Source organism: Parus major, chromosome 4, assembly GCF_001522545.3.
Source record: "Parus major isolate Abel chromosome 4, Parus_major1.1, whole genome shotgun sequence".
Lineage (NCBI taxonomy): Eukaryota > Metazoa > Chordata > Aves > Passeriformes > Paridae > Parus > Parus major.
In genome coordinates this window covers 4,331,487-4,353,071 of record NC_031771.1, presented here as the reverse complement: position 1 = coordinate 4,353,071, position 21,585 = coordinate 4,331,487, and the positions used below count along the sequence as shown (strand labels likewise).

The 21,585-nt window shown below is 39.9% G+C and overlaps 1 protein-coding gene across 1 annotated transcript in view; it reads right to left on the bottom strand.

Moving 5' to 3' along the window:
• Positions 1-17,848, bottom strand: part of LOC107203505 (bifunctional heparan sulfate N-deacetylase/N-sulfotransferase 3) — a 37,768-nt gene extending 19,920 nt beyond the window's left edge. The window contains exons 1-5 of the mRNA XM_015625718.1: positions 17,741-17,848; positions 8,389-8,476; positions 7,678-7,832; positions 4,714-4,899; positions 2,143-2,271 (exon numbers count right to left, since the gene is read on the bottom strand). Of these exons, the coding sequence (XP_015481204.1) occupies positions 2,143-2,271; positions 4,714-4,899; positions 7,678-7,832; positions 8,389-8,476; positions 17,741-17,833 (651 nt within the window). The 5' untranslated portion in view covers positions 17,834-17,848. The remainder of the gene's footprint in view (positions 1-2,142; positions 2,272-4,713; positions 4,900-7,677; positions 7,833-8,388; positions 8,477-17,740) is intronic.
• Between the last annotated feature and the right edge of the window lie 3,737 nt (positions 17,849-21,585).

Genomic DNA, 21,585 nt, shown 5'->3' with positions numbered 1-21,585 from the left:
GTTTGGAAATGAACTGTTTATGTACTCATTATTGAGAACATTGTTTAGCTGACACTCTAATGATTCATGGGTAGTGCTTAGTTTTGTATCAGTGAAAAATAACATTTTGAAAATGTCTCATAATGGAATTTTTGCATCCTCTCAACAGCTGGGTGTTTCACATAAAGAAATCCCAGCAATTTTGATGAAAACACAAGAAAGCTTATGAAATTCACAATGCCAGACAGACTCCTAAAGCTACTTAGTCTTCATTTTAATGTCTAAATTTTTGCCCAACGCTGACTTGCAAAGTGTGACATAAATACATGCAAGACCTAAACCCCACAAAGATAAAAACCTCAGTCTTTAAACTGACTGTGTGCAAAGCTAGTGCTTAGAACTTTGGGAACTCTTCATAGGCAGGTATTTACAAACCAGATATATCATCCTTTCAAAGGCACTCATTGGAAGGAGTCCTGGGCAGATTTTGGCCAAATATTCATTTACAGTTATATTTAGAAAACACTGCATTTTGTTCTTTTAGCCTGTATTGTATTGGGGATATCATAATTTTCAGAAATAAGTTATCACACAGTCTACACAGCAATGCATGAATCGAAGACCTGACTGTAATGTATAAAAAGACATTACTGTACTCACATTCCAGGATGTCAGGCAGACATGATCAAACCTCCATGATGATATCAAAAACCATGGATGGTTCACTACTTGTGTTCCCCTCCATTCTCACAATTCTTTTAATTTAAAAGGCTTATACCTCAAGCACTCATATTAAATTTTGCCGTTTCCCCACATTGTAAAATAGTTTTTGGCTGTTGTGGCTGTATTTCAATGTGGAATATATATTTTGTCCTGACTCAAAATATTGTTCTGTGCCTTCTTCTAATTTGCCCACAGAGTAACTTCTAGTCAAAACCCACATTGCCAAAGAGCTGCTATGGTGCCAATACCCTCCCCATGCAATGGATTTTCCAGATCTCAGCTCTATAACAACCTGGGGTTGGAAGCAGAGGGTGTTGAAGGTCCCTTCCACCCTAAACCACTCTGTGACTGATTCTATCCTGTGCCTGGAATAATACACATCATCAAAGCCAGGACTGCAACCACTGCCACCTTCTAGAAGGGAAACCACAAGTGTGCTAAGGAAGTAAAGTTTGTATTTCCTAATTTTGCTATGTGAACACAAAAAAGGGGAACAAAACAGAGTAACTGCTCTCAACGAGCCTGAAAGCATCTGAGGCTTGAAAAATACAGCTGCACATAAACTGCTGAAGTAGCTTTCAGAAATGGTTTTCATTTGGACTGCATTAGATTGCAGAAGATTAAAAAAGGGCACAAAATATTTAGGCTGTTATTCCAAAAGATTTGATTGGAAATGTTTTGTTCTCTTTGGTGTTCACAGTGACTATTCTTCTATAAAGCAGCAGAATTTTATTTATACGTTTGATTTGGACCCCAAGTGAAAGCCTTATCTAAAAGCTTGTCTCAAAGGTCAGTTCTGAGGCAGCTGACCTAATCCCATGCCATTTTGAAGTACTACATTGCTCTCTTCTCTCAGCGTGCTGTAGTTTCAGCACCTCACTTCTTGCTTATTTTCCATTAAAGATAAATGAAAGGTTAAGCACATGTGGTTCATTTATTCAGATCTTTTCTTTGAACTGTGTGGCTCTTTTACTTGGATCTCTTCTTTGAAGCTGCTATGAGAGAGCAACTGAAATTTCTCAAAACTGATTGGAGCCCAAGCCCTCCTTGCTTGCAGCTTTCTCACCTCACCAATACTTTGCATCACGACTTTGGCACAGCAGAGAAATGAACTTTACCTGAGATACTCACAGCAGTTCTTTACATTCAAATTCTTTAAAAAATCATATCTCAGGGGTCTTATTTCATGCAAAAAGTAAAGAACAAGACAGGCCGGCACTGCTGCATTACTAACAAAACAGTTGACAAAAAAAGGTGAAGACTGCTTTGTATAATTAACAGAACATATATAGATGGTAATTTACTTAATTGAAAAAACCAAAGAACTCACTATCAGTAACCATTATTGTTTGGGAGACCCAGGTGATCAGCCCTGGAACATTCAGTAAATTTTCCTTCAATTATTTTTTAAAAAACATTTCAAAATTCTGCTGTACTTACTGGATTGAGAACCACTGTGAAGAACAACTCTCCTCCTTGAATACTTTTGTCTAATTCCTTTGGACCTCCAGGATACTCTTTATAGAAAATGGTGTGCGTGAATAGGCCACAAGTTTGCCTAGGAAGCACCTGAATTTATGAAGAAAACATAAAAAACTCAAGGGGTTATGCTTTTAATGATGCTAAAAGTCAGAGAAGTAACATGTAAAAGATAATTGCTGGGTATATCTGGCCTCTAAACTTTTCTGGAAACCAATACCGATCTAGATGAATTATTATCACTAAAATCATAACATCCAAAAATCCATCACATTTTGTTTGAAATTGGAGACTGATCTCTATCATCAAATTACAATTACAGACTCCTTGAACTCATTCTGTCTGTAACACCTCATCCTAAATCCAAGTATTTGAAGTGTAAAGTTTTAAAATAATGTGAAAGATAATCTAAAATATTATCAGTCTGTATCGTATCAATCAGTTCCACTTTTATCTGAATGATGGCTTTGTTGTAAATTTAAACTGTAACTGGAAAGGCAAATTGGGGTTTCTTTGGCTTAGGCATCACCACCACCAATTCTACTTTGACACATGAGAAATTTTGCCAATAATGCTCACCTCATAAGAAATATTTACTTCCCATGCAACTGTGCTATTATTGAAATATGTAGCACAAGCAAAATTATTTTTAGAAACATTCCAAGAACAAATGTTTTGAATATGAAGAACTAGTAAGCGCAGTTAACATTTTTCATCAGGAACTCAAAGTATTTTCTCCTGAATTCAGAAAATAATTCACTGGAGAGTATTTCAATTATGCCTATTCCTTATGGAAAATCAGCAGCTGAGTATGGATGTCCATGTATAGAGCTTAACTGGGATTGCTATGATAAATTAACTTTCAAAGCATACAAATATTCGACACAGGCTGTGGTTTTGTAGATACTCTTTTATTTCTTGAAGCTTCATTTCTCAACTTCTTTCTTGTAATGTAGAGAATATTGTGATCACGGATTGCAAATTCTGTGTTGTCAGAAAATGGATGGAATTTGTACATCTGCTATAAACTTGCCTAAGTTTTTAACAAACCTTTGGATTTCCTTGAGGAAATAAGTGAACAGTTTTTCACAGAGGCAGGTAATGAAGCTGTACTTGATGTGAGGTGCTCTGACAAATCTTACACAACCATGTTTTTACTGAGTGTGTTCATTACTATTAGCCTGCAGGTGTAAAATATTGATGCATTTGCCCTGGAGAACTGAAAGCTTGAGACTCCCTGAACAGGTGGTTTTGTATGACTGGTTTTGGAAATAGATTTTTGGCTGCAGTGTCCTTGTGTTAAATCTCATTATGTGTCTTCAAATGACGTGTTTTCACAAATATTTATGGAAGGGATTTTTGGAGAATCTGAGTCAATCTGTCTTCCCCAAATGCTCTGTGCTCCCTGAGCACATCCACAAACCCATTATTTCACACGCAGTGATTGCTTTGAGGAGAGCAAACTGTAGCTCAACCCTAGATTGGTGTCACTTTTGTTCCTAGATTTCTGGAGATCATTTTCATTTGCTTCACCCAAAAATAGATCAAAACTTTAAAATGCTACTACTTAGCTTAGGGAAGTGGTATCCATGGCAACGTGAGAACAATACCAGAATTCTGTCCTAAGTGGCAGTGTTGTGCCAAGGCTCTCGACCTCCCAGAAGTGCCTGCTGCAGCCAGAGGTACAACACAGGGCTCCCATTCACTGCTCTCCCACTTGCTCCAAAAGAAAGTTACTTGGGAACATGCCACCAAGTATTTTGGAAAGCTGTTTTTAAACACTTCTGAGATAATACCAATGAGATGTGAACCCGAAATAGCCTCCACCCCAGTGCCCAGATGGCAACAGCACAACGCCTTCCGTGTCAGTTGTGTAGAAGTCCTTCCTTTGGCAAACGTGGCTGTCAGTGACAGAGCTGGGAGTTATGTAATTTAGGAAAACAGTGGGATTTGAGAGCATTTTGGTAGCCTGGAGGTGGTTGGTGTGGGGAGTGTTCTTCCCTGCAGCTCCTGAGGCTCTGGGTTAAACCAGGCTGCAAAGCCCAGCCCACATTTGTGTATGGCAGGAAGCCAAACAAGGGCAACCACACACAGTTCACAGGGAAACAAAAGTATGTACCCACCCAGATCCAGATTCTGAGGTAGCATAACCTGGCAATACTCTTCTGCAGTTAATGGTACCGTGCAAATTTAAAACCTGACAGAAATCTAACCCAGCATATTGTGTTAAATGATGCAAAATGGACTTGCTCCTAGAGCTCTCTGAACCAGCATTAACCACAGGACTAGAACTGTTAACAGCCTGTTAACTGCTGTCAGCAGGGTGTCTGGATGCCACCTTCATCAGCAGAAACATCACCAGCAACAGACTGATTTTAATTAACAAGACTCTGTCAAATATATCTAGCTAGTTATGCATAGCAGTACGTGCCTCTTGCAATGTGAACTTCTAGGACACCCTGCTTTTCCACTTCAAAGGAAATTGTCCATGAAATGGCAGAGTACAAAATGAACATCAGCAGTACAACTCACCATGATGTTTTTGTGGATGAAGCCTCGTCTATACCTTGCAGGTTTCAGATGTGGGTATTCTTCTGTGCTGGTAACTCTGATGTTCCAGACCTTTTTCCAGGCATCATAAAGTTGAACATGTACTGGGTAGACTCCAGAGTGGTGTGGAGCCACTGCATAGCCCAAGTCAGTTGGAATACCGTGCTCCTGAAACAACAATGGTGAACAGTTAGGAAAGAACAATGGTTGCACTCAGAAATCTAAGCAACTTGATGTTTTGGCATTTCTCAGATGCTTTGTTTGTGAAAGACCAAGAACAGGTCTGAAATGCAAATAAGAGTAATATCAAAATATGCTGATCTGGAAGGAGATGGAGAGCAGCATGGTGAAGATGAAGCATAGGATTGTAAGACAAAAGCCTTTTTAGAAAACACCAGTAGGCAGGGAAGAAAGATATAAATGCATGTTACATTGGTTTCTTCAATCTACATTAAACAGAAAGCTGCACTCTTTCAAGTTCTTGCAAGGAATTTGCTCACAAACTCCAATGTCAGAGAGAAAATCACTGGCACATACTCAACACAACACGTAGCATTTGGCAGCTACAACTACAAAAACCACAATTTCCACTACATGTCCCTTCATAATCACTTGGATGAGGAGCTGAATTTCAGAGTCACTGCATTTCCCCTCTAGTCCAATCAGAACACAAATTCATTTTCAAAAACCAGCTTAACTATTTTATTGTCATGTTGAACACGTGTAACACTCTACAGGATGTTGTAGAGTAAACCTTTTGTAGCACATGTCCTATTTTTGAAGACTCCTGGCATTTCTCATGTGTACACACTCACCTTGATTCCATTACATTCTCTTCACATCCAATGCATTTTCCTTCAGGTTATTTTTCAAATGAACAGTATATAGCAGATATTCCTTGATAGTCTGATCAGTGGAATGCACAGTCCATAAGATATTTTGCCATGATTTAGGAAGACTGCCCTTGCACTGCCTTTGAATTCTGAGAGTTTTTAATATGGCTGGAATCAATATGGTCATCCTCACCCTATTACCTGATCATACTGTGTGTGCAAAGCATTGGCTGATACCTGGACCTCTTCCTTTGAATAAACTAGTTACTGAGGAACACGAAAACCTCCAGAAAAACAGGTGTGTGATGTTAGTGAAACCATTTATTGCACTGGTTCAACCACAGTGGAGAACCCTGAGTTCTCTATGTCTAAAGAATGGTGAAATTCTTGTTTCCTTCTAGGAATTTCTGGCACACATGAAGGGCACCATGTGTAATCTGCCAAACAGGAGTGAGTAACCTCTGCCCTCCTGGTTGTACTGCAGGAGGAGATAAAGAGTGGATCTTCCATCAGTTACGCCGCTTTACACGACTTAATTCCAGCACAGATAATCCAATTCTTCTTCCCTTTATCTTTCCTACTGCCCTTAAGCATGCATAAGCATCAGAAAGGAAAATCTTCACAGAATATGTAAGAAATTGCCTTCTCTAACATCCCACTGCAACTCCTTCATTTATCTATAAACAAAAGTCTGATTTTTAAGGCTTCTCCCCTCAAGTTTCACAACAGGCAGTAATAAATATGTAATCTAAATCTTTCATTCCAATAATCATCTTCTATCATCTTCAATGAATTAGTGTCTCCATTATTCCTTACTGACTGTTATTCCCCAGTTGGGCATCTCCCACACAATACACACATTGAGTGGATAATGCACGAGGCATCGGCAATTTCGGCCTCTTGCAAAAAAAGTGGATACTCCTCTCTGTTATTAATTTAAATGCTCTGAGCAAATGAAACATAACCAGTAGCTTTATGTCTGTATGTCTAATCATGAAAAAACATTAATAGAAGGTATCTGTAAGCATTAAAAGCACTGAAAGTAGTGAAGAAAATGGCAATTGCTGAAGTTACATAAGCCAAGGTTGAAAATGCACGATCCTTATAACACTCTTTAACGATTACATCCTGCACATTAATCCCAGAGGGTGTCCTAGGTCACACCAGAACTACAAGGACCCATTTTATTTCCAGTGGAGCTTGTACCAGTACACAGAATTGTATTAAAAGGGCAATACTGGACACAAGATTCTTAAATTTTCAGAAATCTTAACACCTACTGCAATGTTTTCTTCAAATGAAACATTAAAGCAGAGCTGTCCTGTACTCTGTACAACTACCATTTACAGCAAACTTGATGAAATCTTTGTTTGAAAGAAAGCATGTGAATCAATCAAAAGCCAAGTTTTCAAACACAAACTTGAATTGGCTGATTTGGTCCATCCTCTTCTCCTGCACTCACTGACACATGACCATTAAGTGCACTCCTTGTTGTTCTGGTATTTCAAATCCCCCTGCTCCTTCCAGGAACAAAGGCATCATCTGCCATCTAAAGAGCAACCAGTGGATTTTGAAAAGGAAGAAGAAGAAGAAATATTAGGCTGTCAGAAGAGCAGATGTAATCCAGCAAACAATGCTGTGTCTGCTGAGATACTGTGATACAATTATGTCTTGACACCAGACTCCCTCTTCAGACAAATAACATGTTTTAATTATTGCAATTTGTTGTATGAAAGTAACTGTGATCTGTTTCTCCAATATCCTCAGACCTAAAATATGTTTTGATTTTTTCTTATATTCTCATTGAAACATTTTGATTCAGAGCTTTGCTGTGAATAAATAATTAGTAAAGGCAATGCTTTTCAAACTAAGTTTATATAAAGCTGATTCAAAGGGAATATATAAGGTCTATCACTGCAGAATTGCATCTCTGAAATTGTGGTACACTTACCTAACCCCCACATCCAGTGGTTTCACAAAGTCATTTGAATACCTTTCAATGGTATTTCAATTTTTTCTTTCAGAAACTTGATTTATATTTTTTTTTAAATCTAAACAGACTAATGGTTCCCAAGTACCTAATTAAATAAAAAAATGCAAAAATGTAACTCACTAAGGCAAACTTTTTGTTGAGGATCATCTGCTCCACCAGTGAGGACTCATTGTGGAAGAGGTGTGGCTGCATGTGACTCCACATGTGGGGAAACCACCAGAACTCATCCACAGATCTCAGCAGCAGGTCATCACCCTCATCTTCCTCCTCAGTCCCTGCAGAGAAAATTGAAAAAAAAAACAAACCCAAACATTTCTGAAGTTTCTACATTCATTATATTTTTTACAAGAGTTGGAAGCAGCAGGAATGATATTAACATAATAAACTGTGACCAGTTAAAATACCTCCTGCTGAGGCACTGGTGACAAAATGGGACAGTCAGGACCACTGTGATGGCCCACATCCTATTTAATACTCTTTTATCTCTCCTATTTCTGTACTGGTTTTAAACAAAATTATTTTAAGGGATAACATACATTGCTCTATTTCTACAGCAGAAATGGAACAATCCTAAGGAAGAACTGTGGTAGCTCAACAGATCCCTCAGTGAAATCAATACAAATTTTATGTGATTGGTGGAACTGACCACTCAAAAGCAGACTGAAAGGAATGAATTTGAATAAAAGGGGGGGAGGCATTTAATCTATTCCACACCAGCAAGTTATGCAGGAACACAGCATACTAAGGCCCTCAGACTCCATCACTCCTACTTCTCCTCACACTATACAGAACACCATCAAAATCCAAGTAATTTTAGTGTTTCATTCTTACCCGTGTGATAGAATTTTCCTGAAAATCCCAGGTTGAAAGTAAAATTTGTAATCTGGGCTCTCAAAAGATTCTGAGTATCAAGCAGGGCCTGAAAACAAAACAAACCAGCATATAAACATACCTGTAGAAAATACAACCTGGCAGAGAAATTTAATATAACAATATAAATATTTTTACAGTTATATGCCTTTTCAATTTGTTTTGCTATTTAAAACCAGCTCTTTATGTAAGACAGAGCAGTACAGATATTTTTATTAGCACATAAAGATTAAAGACCGCATGAAAACTCCATCATTTCCCTCATGAAGATGACCAGCTATTAAATGCTGGGTTACTCCCTGAATGATGAGAGAGGAAAACAAAGGCATTCATATGCCTAGAATAGAGAAAAGACCTTCCACTGGTCCCTCAGTAAACCTGGGCCACAGCCAGGAATGAATTTCACATCTCTTGTGCCCCCCCAGCACTGCTCCATTCACCAGGGTGAAGAGCAGCTGTCAGAGTTACACTTTTCTACATCAACTCAAGTACATCCACAGCGTTTCCATCCTGTTTCAAACTCATGGGCAACTCAAAAGGAAAAATCTAGCGAGGCAGCTAGAAGCAAAACCAAACTTATCCACACCAAAGAACTGGATGGCAGATTCCCTCAAATACTGACTCATTTCTCAGACAATGAGCTGATACTGACTGTCAGCATCTGTGAACTTGCACTAAAGTAGTACAAACAAAATAACAGCATGTAGGAAGAAGGAGGAAGCATTATTCATTAGGTACAGCTTCACTTGTTGGTTTCAATATGCTCTTCTTGATTTGTTGCTCCTAAGATTTACATATTACATTCAGGAATTCTCTCCCAGGCTCTTACACCCTGCTGTTCCCTCGTTCAGTTTTTCAGGTGGAACACAGAAAGCCAGTGTTCCAAACTTTGTAAAGCAAGAACAAAACAGAAGAGCAAAATCACCAGAAAGTTTTCCAAGTCAACACAGAGTATAGGACAATGATCTTAATAAAGTGGTGGAAAACATTACTACTGTCAGAGAAGAGTAACTGTGTTATGAATGGGCAATGTACTCAACTGCACAAAAAAGATGAATATGACTGGAGATTCTCAAAGGTTGAAAGGTCTAGCAGTTGCCCTACTCTCGAAATGCAAAGACAACTTAGTGCCTTGAAAAATATGAACCAATAATTTTAATTAGTTTCCATAGACATTTTCGTAATATAAGTGATTTGCCTACAATTATATGCCAATGACAACAAAATATGAAGAACTCCAGTCCAGTTGAGGCACAGTACACTCAACTTACAATTCCTTAAAATATGACTCATTTTACAGATTGAGACAGTATCCACCTTATTAGAGCATACAATCTCTACTTTGGATCTTCCCAGGGCTCACCTGGTAAAGATCATCATCTTTCACTGCAAAGCCTGAAAACTGTCCCAGAGACAGCTTTAGAGACACTCTAAAAGAATGAGCAAAATGAAGCACAGAATGGAAATAACTGAAAATAAGCTCCAGACTTATGAAGCAGAATATTAAGTGAAAAACCTTGCAATGCTGTAACGAGGGCTTTTGCTTGGCTGAGAGAGTGAAGATCTCCGAGGAGGCTTCTTATTCTAATGAAAAGCAGCAAATCTGTACAGGATTTATATGAAAACCAACCCTGAGCTGCTCAGAACCTATTCAATGAAATAATTTTGTCTCTGCATGCTTGGAAAGGTAGGAGGCAAATAATGCAGGTATTCCTGGGCTAAGGACACAGGTGTGGAGGGGAAGGGATCCTGAGCACAGCCTGACAGCGAGGTGGCACCAAGGGCTGCTCACTTCTTTCCCTCCACATTAAGAGCTGTGAGCATTTCTTGAGCTGAAGCTTTTATCCTGTACCTTTCTAACACCTTCCCAGCTTGTCACCTCCAGTCTGGTTTCAGCAGGATGGAAAACCAGAATGGCAAACAGGCTTTTCAAAGGGAGGAGGGAGGAAGGTGGCAAGAGGCCCAAGACATTTCTCTAACAATGCAACACAAAGTTCACTTCTTCCCTGGGAATGAATTTTGCCAGTGTGGCTCCCACCTTCTTGCCTCGTGTTGGGGATGTATCAGCTAATTCCAAGGGTGTGTACCTGCTCTGCCTGTGAAGAGGGAGGCCCCAGACCTGCTGTGAACCACCCTGGGTACAGACAAGCCGAGCTAACATTTGAGTTGTCGTGCCTATGATTATTTTCTGGGCGACTTGACATTTTACTCATCTTTCAGGTTCTAAAAACAAAATGTTAAAACTCATGAAAAATATATAGTAGCAGATGGCAGGGCTGATTACTGCGAGTTTCCATCAGAAAGACAGAAAGAGAGAAAAAGTAGGGGGACTAAAAGCCTGAAATTTCTTTTCTACATGCTGTTTTATAAGCTGAAGGTAAACTGCTGGTATTTTCTGGATATCTTATGATTGTTTATGAGCAGCCTCTCTGGGTAACTGTATGAGATGCTACATAAATACACCAGTACTGAATATTGTATTTTAAAACCGTCAAGCCTTCATATGTTTATAAATAATTATGTAGTACATGCTATATTTCTGCTGGTACTATAAAGAAAATAAATTGCTGGCTGCATAATCCCTTTCACGTACACAGTTCCAATGGAGTTCTTTCTTTTGAACTTTTCCTAAGCTCACAGACTAGGTTTAGGAAATTCCTAGTGCCAGAAATCAAATGTAAGTGTTCAATACATGATGAAAGAACCCTTGTTTCACTAATAGTAAAAACAGAAATCTCAGGAAAAGGCCCTGTTACAATTCAGGAGATAGACAAATGTTATCCCTATAGCAAAACAACAGATTTTCTCATCTCTCAAACGGGACAGAGACATGGACAGATGATATAGGCTGTCAATTTTTTAGGTCAAGTAAATCAGCTGAAAAGCCAAGGATAAAACTCCTATTTTCAAACCTGCTCCCCACTTCCACAGCCAGGAAGCCATCCTGCCTCCTGCCCTCAAATATCTCAGTGCGATTTCGCTTTAGAGTCTGCCACAGAGAACCTACAAGTGTCTGCCTGTCTTCTGCGAACAGACGGCTGCAATTTCTTCAGCATCAACACAAATATTCAGACTCAAATGCCTTGACTTGATCAAAGGAATAAATCAAGTTTGCCTTGTTGAACTCTGGTTCACCAAAGAGGAAGGATGCCTTCTTTGTGCAGTCACACCAACATATTTATGACTATTTTCCTGCTGAAAAGCTGCTAAAGAACTCAAGCACTTGAAAGGAGAAATAGTTCAATATGCTGGTAATTCTACTTGTAATCACGTACTTTTCAACTAAATTGGCAAGCAGACAGACAGAGCCTCACAGTGCTGCAGCATTAACATCTTACACTTCACATCAGTACACGCTTTCATGTCAGCAACAAACGCAAGGGCAGCTTCATCATTTTCCAGAAAGCCTTTCTCTTCCTCCTTTTTTTGGGAAGCAGATCTCATCTCTTAATGTTTGCTTATTTAAATGCTTTACTGTCTGACAATACTACCAAAGGAGCCATTAAATTAGGAATTATTTTGCTTGAGTAAAATTTCTGATGTTGTGTTGGTTCTTCAATAAAGGCAAGGAGCTTCTGAAAAGGAAGGACAAATTAATAGCAAGTGTAATGTGAAAGCACCTGAGTTAAGCACAGCAATCCCCTCTATGGGAGCTCTTATCTAGAAATAGCTTTAAATTCTCCACATTGTATTTCTTACATGAGAGGGAAGAAACAGAACTCAAGCCATTTTCTGAGTGGACTTCTTGGTGGAGAGAGGTTTAATGAGCCGAAACTGATGTGCTGTCCTTTTACTCTGCACTTTTTGGGACATCACTTTGCCTTTTCCTGCCCTGGGAGTGCTGCAGCAGAATCTGCTGCTCGGGTACTCACACACCACCTGCCTCCCTCAAGCTCCCCCTCCTGCAGAACCTGGGGTGCTGGGAGGCAGCACAAGCAGGAACAGAAGACAGCCTCAGTGAAGGTCCAGCCCAAATGGCTGGGAATCAGTATTTTATTGGACTGCTTTGCTTCTGAGGAAAAATGATTCCTTCATGATAAATTATGTATTTTGGAACATCATTAAAATACAATGACTACTCTTTCTGGATTTCCAAGATTAGCAATTTGACACCCATTACTATAAACAATTAATAAGAATAATTGCTTTGAGTATAAGGACGTACGTGAAAAAAACATTTTATCTATCCTAAGGACAAAAAGCTTAATTTGCCTTTGTGCACTCTCTTAGCAGAGCTGACATTACAGAGAGGGCAAGAGAAAAAACAAAGAAAACCTTCAGCTTTTTCTGCAAAGTGTATTGCTGGTGGAGAACAGGTAACCCAATTTTCCCCCTAAGTGCCAATACAGTATCAGGCTGAAGCCCAGTTATGTGCCCACTAAGTTCTTCAGTGTCCAACAGAAGAAAAAAATTCAGGAGCCACAACTTCATCTTAGGTGTCCAAACTTATGCATCCAGTGAAGGATCCTTAAAACATAAAAAGCCACTTTAGAAACGTTGCTCAAATGATTTCAATCAAAAGTTTTTTCATCAGGACACACTGTTTTAAATGTCACTGGGTCTTGCTTTAGAGTTGTTTTGTTATCACATACAATAATGATCTTGATGATAGTGCAAGTACGTATTTTCAAGCAATTAGGCTCTTTCATCTAGGTAAATCATTTGTAAAACCAAGAGATTTAAGAAATATTTCTAACTTCCTTCACCAACTTCTCACTTCTTGGAGGCTGAGACACCAGATAATGAGAACCGAGCTAATTACGGCAAGGTAACTTGAAGGTTATAAATACTTGCTGCCAATAGTATTTAATAAAGCAAAGTAATTAGCATGCTGTTTTCAGGGTTCTGTCTGAACTTCTGCTTTATTAGCTCTTAATTAAACTGTACTTAGATGAAAGAGGTTACTGTTACTAAACAGCTAAACGATCTCGTTATTTTGCAGTTAGCAGAAATAAAATGCTGCATTTCTTTTAATTAAAGGTCAAAAAAATCCCAGGTCAGTTGAAACAGAAATAACACAACACCCTACTGGTACCTCTTTTCCCCTGGATTTTGGTCAGATAAGATTCAATAGAAACCTTGCTGGCTACATTTTCACCTAACACTTGACCTGCTTATGTAACACCAAGCATTAAGAGATGACTTTTCAGACTGTAACAGAACTGACTAAAACCGAAGTGGCTCTAAAATGAACTTAGAACCTCTTGGCATTTTGAAGTTCTTGTGATCTGGTGATGGTCAGTACAGAGGGAATGTGAGGTTTGCCAGCCCCAGTGGAAGCACTCTGGGAGCTGAGCTGCAGTCACACACAGCCCCACAGCTGCCTCAGCCCCGAGCACCACAGGCCAGCCCTCAGATGGTGTTCCAGGTCACTTCTGGGCCACTCTGCTCTGCCTGCTTTGTCTGGCCTGACTCCATCGCACTCCACCAGCAGCAGATAAATTCTAACAATTCTATTGTTCACTGATTTGTGTTGACACTTGTCTGGCTCCCAGGAAATGTTCGGCATTACACCTCTGCACCCCTCATTAACCAAGCCACGCTCCTACAGCTTCACACCCTGTCTGCAAGGGTGCACAGTGCTCTGTCACAGATAAAACAGCGGCATGGCTGCTCTGTCTAAGTGGACATGTATTTTATAGTCACCCAGCTCACAAAGGACAGAGGTTGTGATCCGAGCTCCCAGCTCCACATTCATTATCAACAGCACATTTGCTCCTTATTGAATGCCTCCTCACAGGCCAGCTCCAGCTGCAGCTCCCGCGGCAGGCAGCAGGCGGATCTGGCTGCAGGACCAGGCAGGCTGTCCATGAGCTCTGGCTGCAGCACATCCCGATCCTGATCCCTCACTGGATTTCTGCTGCCTGCTGTGGCTGGAAACCCCTGCAAGGCTGAGCTCTGGAGGAAGGGCAAGGCCTGATCTCTGAGCAGCAGAGAGCTCGGGGGCTCAGCTGATGTGCAGGCAGCTGCAGCTGGGGCACTGCACCAGCTCTGCTCTAAGTTTGGCCGTGGCCACATTCCCCTGCACAAACACTCATGTTTTCCATGTGCAGTTTCAGGCCTACCTTACACCATGGCTCGTGCACAAAAGGTAAAGGTTTACAGAACCTTTAAAGGTTCTGTAAAGCCCAGTTTACCACAAATTTGATTCCAAAACTGCTATTCCCAAGGTGCAATAGCCTGCAGCTCCTTTCATGCTGCTGCCTAGGACCTGCTGTCCACGTCAGGTCTCCAAAGCACCTCCATCCCTTCCTGCTCTGCCCCGCGTGTCCCATCCAGATCAAAAAGCAACAGTGACCTCATTCCAACCCCTGTCACCTTCCACTAGACCAGGTTGCTCCAAGTCCCATCCAATCTGTCCTTGGACACTTTCAGGAGTGGGTCACCACAGCTTCTCTGGACAGCCTGTGCCACTGCCTCACCACCCTTACCATAAAAAACTCTCCATCCTGATGTCCAATATAAATCTTCCCTCTTTCAATTTAATCCCTAGACTGACAGAGGCAGACTGGGAAATAAAAAAAAGTATTTTCCAGTTCTTCAGGTAATGAAAGTAAAAACGTGGTGTCAGTGTAACATATATCAAATACAAGAGTCTGAGTAAGGACTTCTGGAAAAGTATCAGCCTTAATTTTACCTTGAGTAAAGTAAAATTCTCTGGACCTCAAAGCCTGAGCCTGGACAAACTAAGACCAGCTTATCCCCAAAAGGCCTACAGGCTGTGCTTCCTGCTCAGCACATTATTAAATAAACAAGATTGCAAAGTCTGGTCTATATCATTACCTAAATAATCAGAGCTCGAGTGTGAGTGAAATTTAGCTGTGCTTCGAATGCACACAGAATTCAACACATTTACATTTCTGCACTGTTTTCCCACAAAAACCCAACTCCACAGACTAACAAGCTGCTATTTAGGTACCTTGGAAGAAGTACTGGAGACTACAAGCTATGTCTAAAATGCTGACACCGAGTGAAGAGAAACACCTTGGGGTTTGTTCGCCTCTCTGCTGATATTTCTCCCCCCCAGGTTAAGACTAAATCACAGCATCCGTGTTAATGCTGAGTTTCACATACTAGAGAACAAAGAGAGTGCAAATGAATGAAGACTCAAACCCTGTAACGTAGATAAAAATCAAAACAAACTAAAATAAGCACTTTCTGCTTAGCAAAGCACAACAAAATTACCACACCACTGGCATATTAAATAACAATTATTCCAGGGACTGGGCAATGCATCAGTGTCACAGTTCATTCACAAATGCTTCTTAGATGTTCTGTTTTTCCTATTTGAGCCAAGAAGATTCCTCTGACTTCCAATACTCTATCTGAATTAAAATAGCTATCTACCTCTGTCCCAGTTTCAGGTGAGCTGAAGAAAACCAAAAGCTCTTGTTCCATGTCTCATCTTTACTGACAGAAAAAAACAATCTTTAACCAAAAAAATTTTCATTTTCTCACTGTCTGAGAGCTCCAGGTAAGACACAGCTGGGAATTCAGTGTTCAGCTTACTCACCAGCCAAGGGTCACAATTTATGTTTTTTTCCTTCTTTTTATGAGTAGCTTTAAATTTGTTGAATGAAATTCCCCAGCTACATCAGCATTGGTATCAGAGAAATTACAAAAAAAAAACCCCAGGAGAAAGTTTCCACAAAATAACAAAGACACCTCTTTTCTCAAGCCATACTTTCATGATAATATGTAGCCAACACAGAAATAACAAAAATTTATTTCAAGTTAATAAGAACTCTGACAGTTTCATTGGCTCCCACACAGTTATCAACTCTAAAGGATATAACTGCAGAAAATCCCAAGACTCCAGTGAAAAAGGGGGGGGGGGGGGGGGTGATTTTGTTACAAGTGTTAATACACACCTTACCTGTTTTCATGAGTGCTTGCATTTCAAAAAGACAAGATACCAAAAGCTAGGGGTGCCTAGACAAACATCCCAGCTGGCAAAGTCTACACCTGCAGCCTCAAACCAACACACAGGAATCCAAATGAGCTCTGCATTTGATTTACTGTACGAGACTGAGAACGTATCTTAGTACAAATCCCCTGCCAATATCATATTCCTTCCAATAGCATATTTCATACTCTTTTACCAAATCTAATTTTTAAAGACTTACATAATCCTTCTACTTCCTTTTGGATATTAGCCTCTATTCTGCTGCTTTTATTGGCTATTCAGCCTACACTTAAATATCTCTGTGCCTTACATTAAATATTTTTATCCACCCTCACTGTTTACACCCTGCAGACATCTGCAGCCTATTGCTTTCTGCTTCGGTCATCCCTACTTACTGAATTCTTCAGCCTGTATTTCTTCATTTTTTGCTCAGATGTTTCCTGACTATTATGGTGTCTCTAAGCACTCTCCAAATACTTCTAATCATGTTGTGCAGAACTGAGCACAATCTAGAAACATCCTCAGTCAGTAAGATGAAGTCCTTCACTGATACAAAGTATTTTTCATAGTCTGCTTGACTTTAAAACCACTTTACATTACAAACTGAGATACATTTTAGTATTCGTCTTGTTTTAGGGTATTTTCAGGATTACCATTTTCAACATTTCTATTACCTTTAACAACGGCAGTGGAAAAGGACAAGAAGAACATCTTGCAGCATAAAATAATAATTTTTATAGAAATGCTAAATTGATTTTCAGCCTCCTTTTGAGGGCTATTAGCATTCCATCAAAGACAGCTCTGAAGTATCCTTAGTCCAACTCCAGTTTAAAATGGAGGAGAGACAACTTGGCTTATTCCCAGGATTGCTAACACTAAAAGGCAAGTAAGTGAGAGCTTGAAGAAGAGCTTACTAGTTCCACAAAAATACAGCAGTGCTCCCAAACCAAACCTGTCTCCTCTGGAGAGCCTTTGTCATGTGGATTTACTGACCAGGGTTGGAATAAATGTGGGGAGCATTCCTCTGCACAGACACAGAGGAATTTTTAATTTGCCCTCTCCACTGTTTCTATTTTCAAATGGATTGCAGTATAATTTCTGCAATATATAAAGTGGCTTTAAATTTAATTTATTACTTATCTCAGATATGAAGCTACATTTTAAGGAGCAACACTAACTCATCTCCAGGACTGCAAAGTAAAAGAAGGAATCTCCTAAAGAGTAACTACTTCTAAAAATTGGTTGTAAGGTTTTTATGGTCTGTGCACAGAAAAGAAACTGGAATTGGAAATAGATGGGGAATTGTTATTCCATGAAGGGCTACACATAAACTGGCAATCAACTGCTTTTCCTTTACTTGGTTTTGTAAGCATGGTCACCAAGAATCACTCATGTCATTGCACTGACCTTCCAGACTGAACAGGAGAAGAAAGGCCACTTCCCATGCTGCTCAACTGTAGAAGAAAAGAATGAATTAGTAGTCCCCACTTCCACTCTCATTTTTCTCTTCTCACCAGACTGTGCCTCCTTGATGTGACTGAAGAGCAGGATGGTGGAAGGCTCACTTGTGGTATCGTGTTTTACAGTTAATGGCTTGGATTTCTAGATTTGTCTGCACTTTGGTTTTTATTTGTTGGCTGTGAAAGTTTTATTCAGTTCTGTTAGCAGCAGGAAGTGGATGGCTAACTTGTCACTGAAAAAGCCCAGAATAAATCTTGCAGCAGCCACTGGAACGCTGCTGATGAATGTGTGCAGCTCTGCGGGAAGCTGTATTGCATTGTTACTGTTTGTGTTACTGAGGTGCTTGCTGAACAAAAGGAGCCTCTGACCAAGAGAACTTGCAATCCAAGGAAACAGAGGGACTGACAGCAGAGCAGCTTTTGTTTCCATGGCCAGATGGATCGACCCAAACGCTGCAGAGTTTATGCTGACAACACTCAAAAGGTGCAGAATCACACGCGGTTTTTATCGTAGCCAGGAAAATACTCACCTACATTCCTAAAGTGAACACTTTTAAGTAGACAGAGGAAGACAGAGCTTGCTAACCACGTGGCTGTGAACCAAAAATTACATCAGTGCAGGCTGGCACGCTGGGTGGATTTGTGAGGATTTCTTTGTATGGGAAACCTTATGTTCAAGAGTAAAGATATCTCTGCATAATAAATTGAGGCAAGGGAAAAATCAGAAACAGTGTTACCAAGTATTCAGAGCTAGATCACTTGATCTCAGGTGAGTGTCATTCCTTAAGTTTTATTTAAAAGAGCCCTTGAATCAGAAAACTCCACTGAGAACAGTATGACACCACTGTCACATTAAGCCTGAGGATAGCAAAGTGTTCACCACCACAGAGAAATATGGGGAATTTAGAAATGAAAACAAATTACTCTAATTTTCTGGAAAGATGCAGATGACTGAAGCCAGAGTGCACATCATCTTACTTGGAAAAGCACCAGCAAAATGACAGAAGCTGTGATTTCCTTACTTTGGTTCTATCCTGAAGAAAACCAAGGAGTGTATAACCAACAGACAGATCTGGTGCTGGGGTGCAAGAGCTTGAGGTGGATCAGCCCTCAAAGACCTTGTGGGATTTACCATGCCAAGAAACACTTTCTGCAGTCTCTCTGATAATAAAAAACTGCAACTGAAATGCATTTTTCTTCTCTTAGCTACCTGCCACTGAATTTGTAACAGTAGGAGATGGTGCAATCCTTGACATATCACTGTCTCAAGACCTAGGTCAGCATGAAACATTTTTATGTTTCCATGTGCAGTGTCAGAGCATTAAAATGAAAAACCAAACCAAACAAAAAACCCCCATGAGATTCAGTTATTCCAGGTCTGCAAAACTAAACTGAGGGGAAAAAAAAAATCCAAATATCAATTTTTTAAAGAAAACCAAATACAAAATACCTGACAAAGCAAACAAGAATTTCAGCCAAAGCAGAACTAATGCAAACCACTGAATTTACAGGAATGAAGGCTGCAATACCAAAACCACATGCACGGATTTTGTCATCATCCACCATGAATAAACTGCTAAATTAAACTCAGCACCAAGCTTATTCCATGGATTTGGTTGTGTCCAGCTCACACAGTTGGATAACAGGAGGAAGAGGTCCAGCACTGCTCTGCAATGCAGCCCCAGAAGTGTCACACCCAAAGCAGAGCCAGCTCCTCTGTGTCCCCGTGGCCCCTCTGCAGACCCCTTGCTCTGGGAGAGGATTTTGATCCTGCTTTTCATTTCCAGCACCAGTACAATTTCAACAAAAAGAGCTGGGCTCTATTGAGCAGCAGTTGTATCCATCTTACTAAATTAAAATTCGCAGAGGCTGGCACATAAACCAAACTGCTTTTACAAGTTAGATGATACGGTGACTGTCTGCTAGAGTGTACTCTATGCTGGTAGCAGCCCATAAAATATGTAAGACAATTTTTATAACTTCTTGTAAAGTTGTATTTTAGTTCTGAAATCTAATTCTAATTCTCTACTGTCTCTCAATAGACAGCAACACTCCACACTACTATAGCTGACACGATATGCTCAAGTAAACCAGCCTTGCCAGGGCATCAGACAACTACAGAGACACCCCAGTCAGTAATTCTCCTTCTCCTCGACACTTCTGAAGAACTGAATGCACTTTTTACCTTCTATTTCCAACAAGTCAGTATGAAATACTTTAGGAGGTTCAGGTCAAATTAAGAAAGAATGTACACACACAGCAGACACATTCCACTATGGTATACAGGTATTACAGCTAACAGACTGGGAATGCAAAATGACTTATCAGAACAAAAGTTATTAATCATTAATTTCTTATGTAATTTAAAGATGTGATTAAAAAGGTTTTTTGAACCTCCCCGAAGGAAAGAATTATGGCTCAGTGGTTCTGCAGCTGACACATTTGATGACATCTGTCATTTCTTTTTTGATAACCTTCTACGTGATCCTAGGGATAAAAAAGCAATTAACTTAAAGAATTAGACTTGCTCTTGTGACAGGGACCATCCTTTGTCTTTGTGCACCTTTTGGCCCTTCTGCTTTAACAAAATATATATGGAAGATTCTCTTCTGAGGCAAATATTTAGGTCATTCTTACGCAAGAAAAACTGAACAGCCACATGACTGGATTTTTAAAATTTATAGCCAAGTCTGCTTTACCTTGGGAAGTTCTGGTTTCTTTCCATGTGTGATGCACAGGGTGAAAAGACACTTAATGGGTTTTAAACAGCTGCAATAATTTAAGCAGCACTGACTAATGTAAATGAATTTAATACAAGGAATAAACAATTAGCTCTTAGTGGGGAAATCTGTTATTAAACAGAACTACATTAAACAAAAGGTTAGGCCACCAATGTTGCTAAGAAAGTAAGAAAAGCGACAGCACTCACTATGGAAAATGGAAGAGGACTGATGGGACCAAATACAAATTTGATCTTAGTCACTCTGGAAACAATTTATGAACAACAGTCACATACTTTTAAGGTGCAATTCACTTAACCAGTGCCTGCCTGAAGATGAGCAGTTTTTCTACGTTTATGTCTACTGTGGGAAGTCAGAGCAATAGCTCCATTAGAGGAGTCTGCCTTATAAACCTCAAAATCCAGGCAAGATGAGTGACTGTGTATGGAGACTGAAGGGCTAAGAAGTGATTCCTTTTGGCTGAACCCTCTCCATTACAGGAACAATGTTTGGCACTGCTCTTTCCTCCAGTTCTCCAGTGAATAATGCTGGAAGACTGCAGCCTGGATCTTGCACTGCCCACTGCAATGCACATATTCACCGACAGATGCACTCCCAAACCAGGATGATACATAAGGATCTATCATCCCCCTCCAATAATGGATATGGTTCATACAAAGCTTTTTCCTTGGCAATCATAAAGAATAACTACAGGTAGACAAAAGGGTTAGGCTTACCTGAAGAGAAGAGATCCCCATTCTGACTTCAATTCAGCCTCTTTTGAAAAGCACAGAAAGAACCAGACAGTCAAGAGGAGCTCACACAGCTAATTATTAGGAAAAAAATAATTTGGCAGTGTTCTAACTTTTCCTTTGAAAAATGTGATTAACTCTCAGGGATCTCCAGAAAGTGTGTATGTTGGGGAAATGAAGGGAAAGGTAGACAGCCTAGACCACCAGCTTGAAACAAACTGCCATCAGGAAAAAAAGTCACATTTAACTTCCCCTCTTTTATCATCTGCTTCTCCCTTGAAAAATCCCAACACCTTACAGTAATAAAAATTTCACAAAGA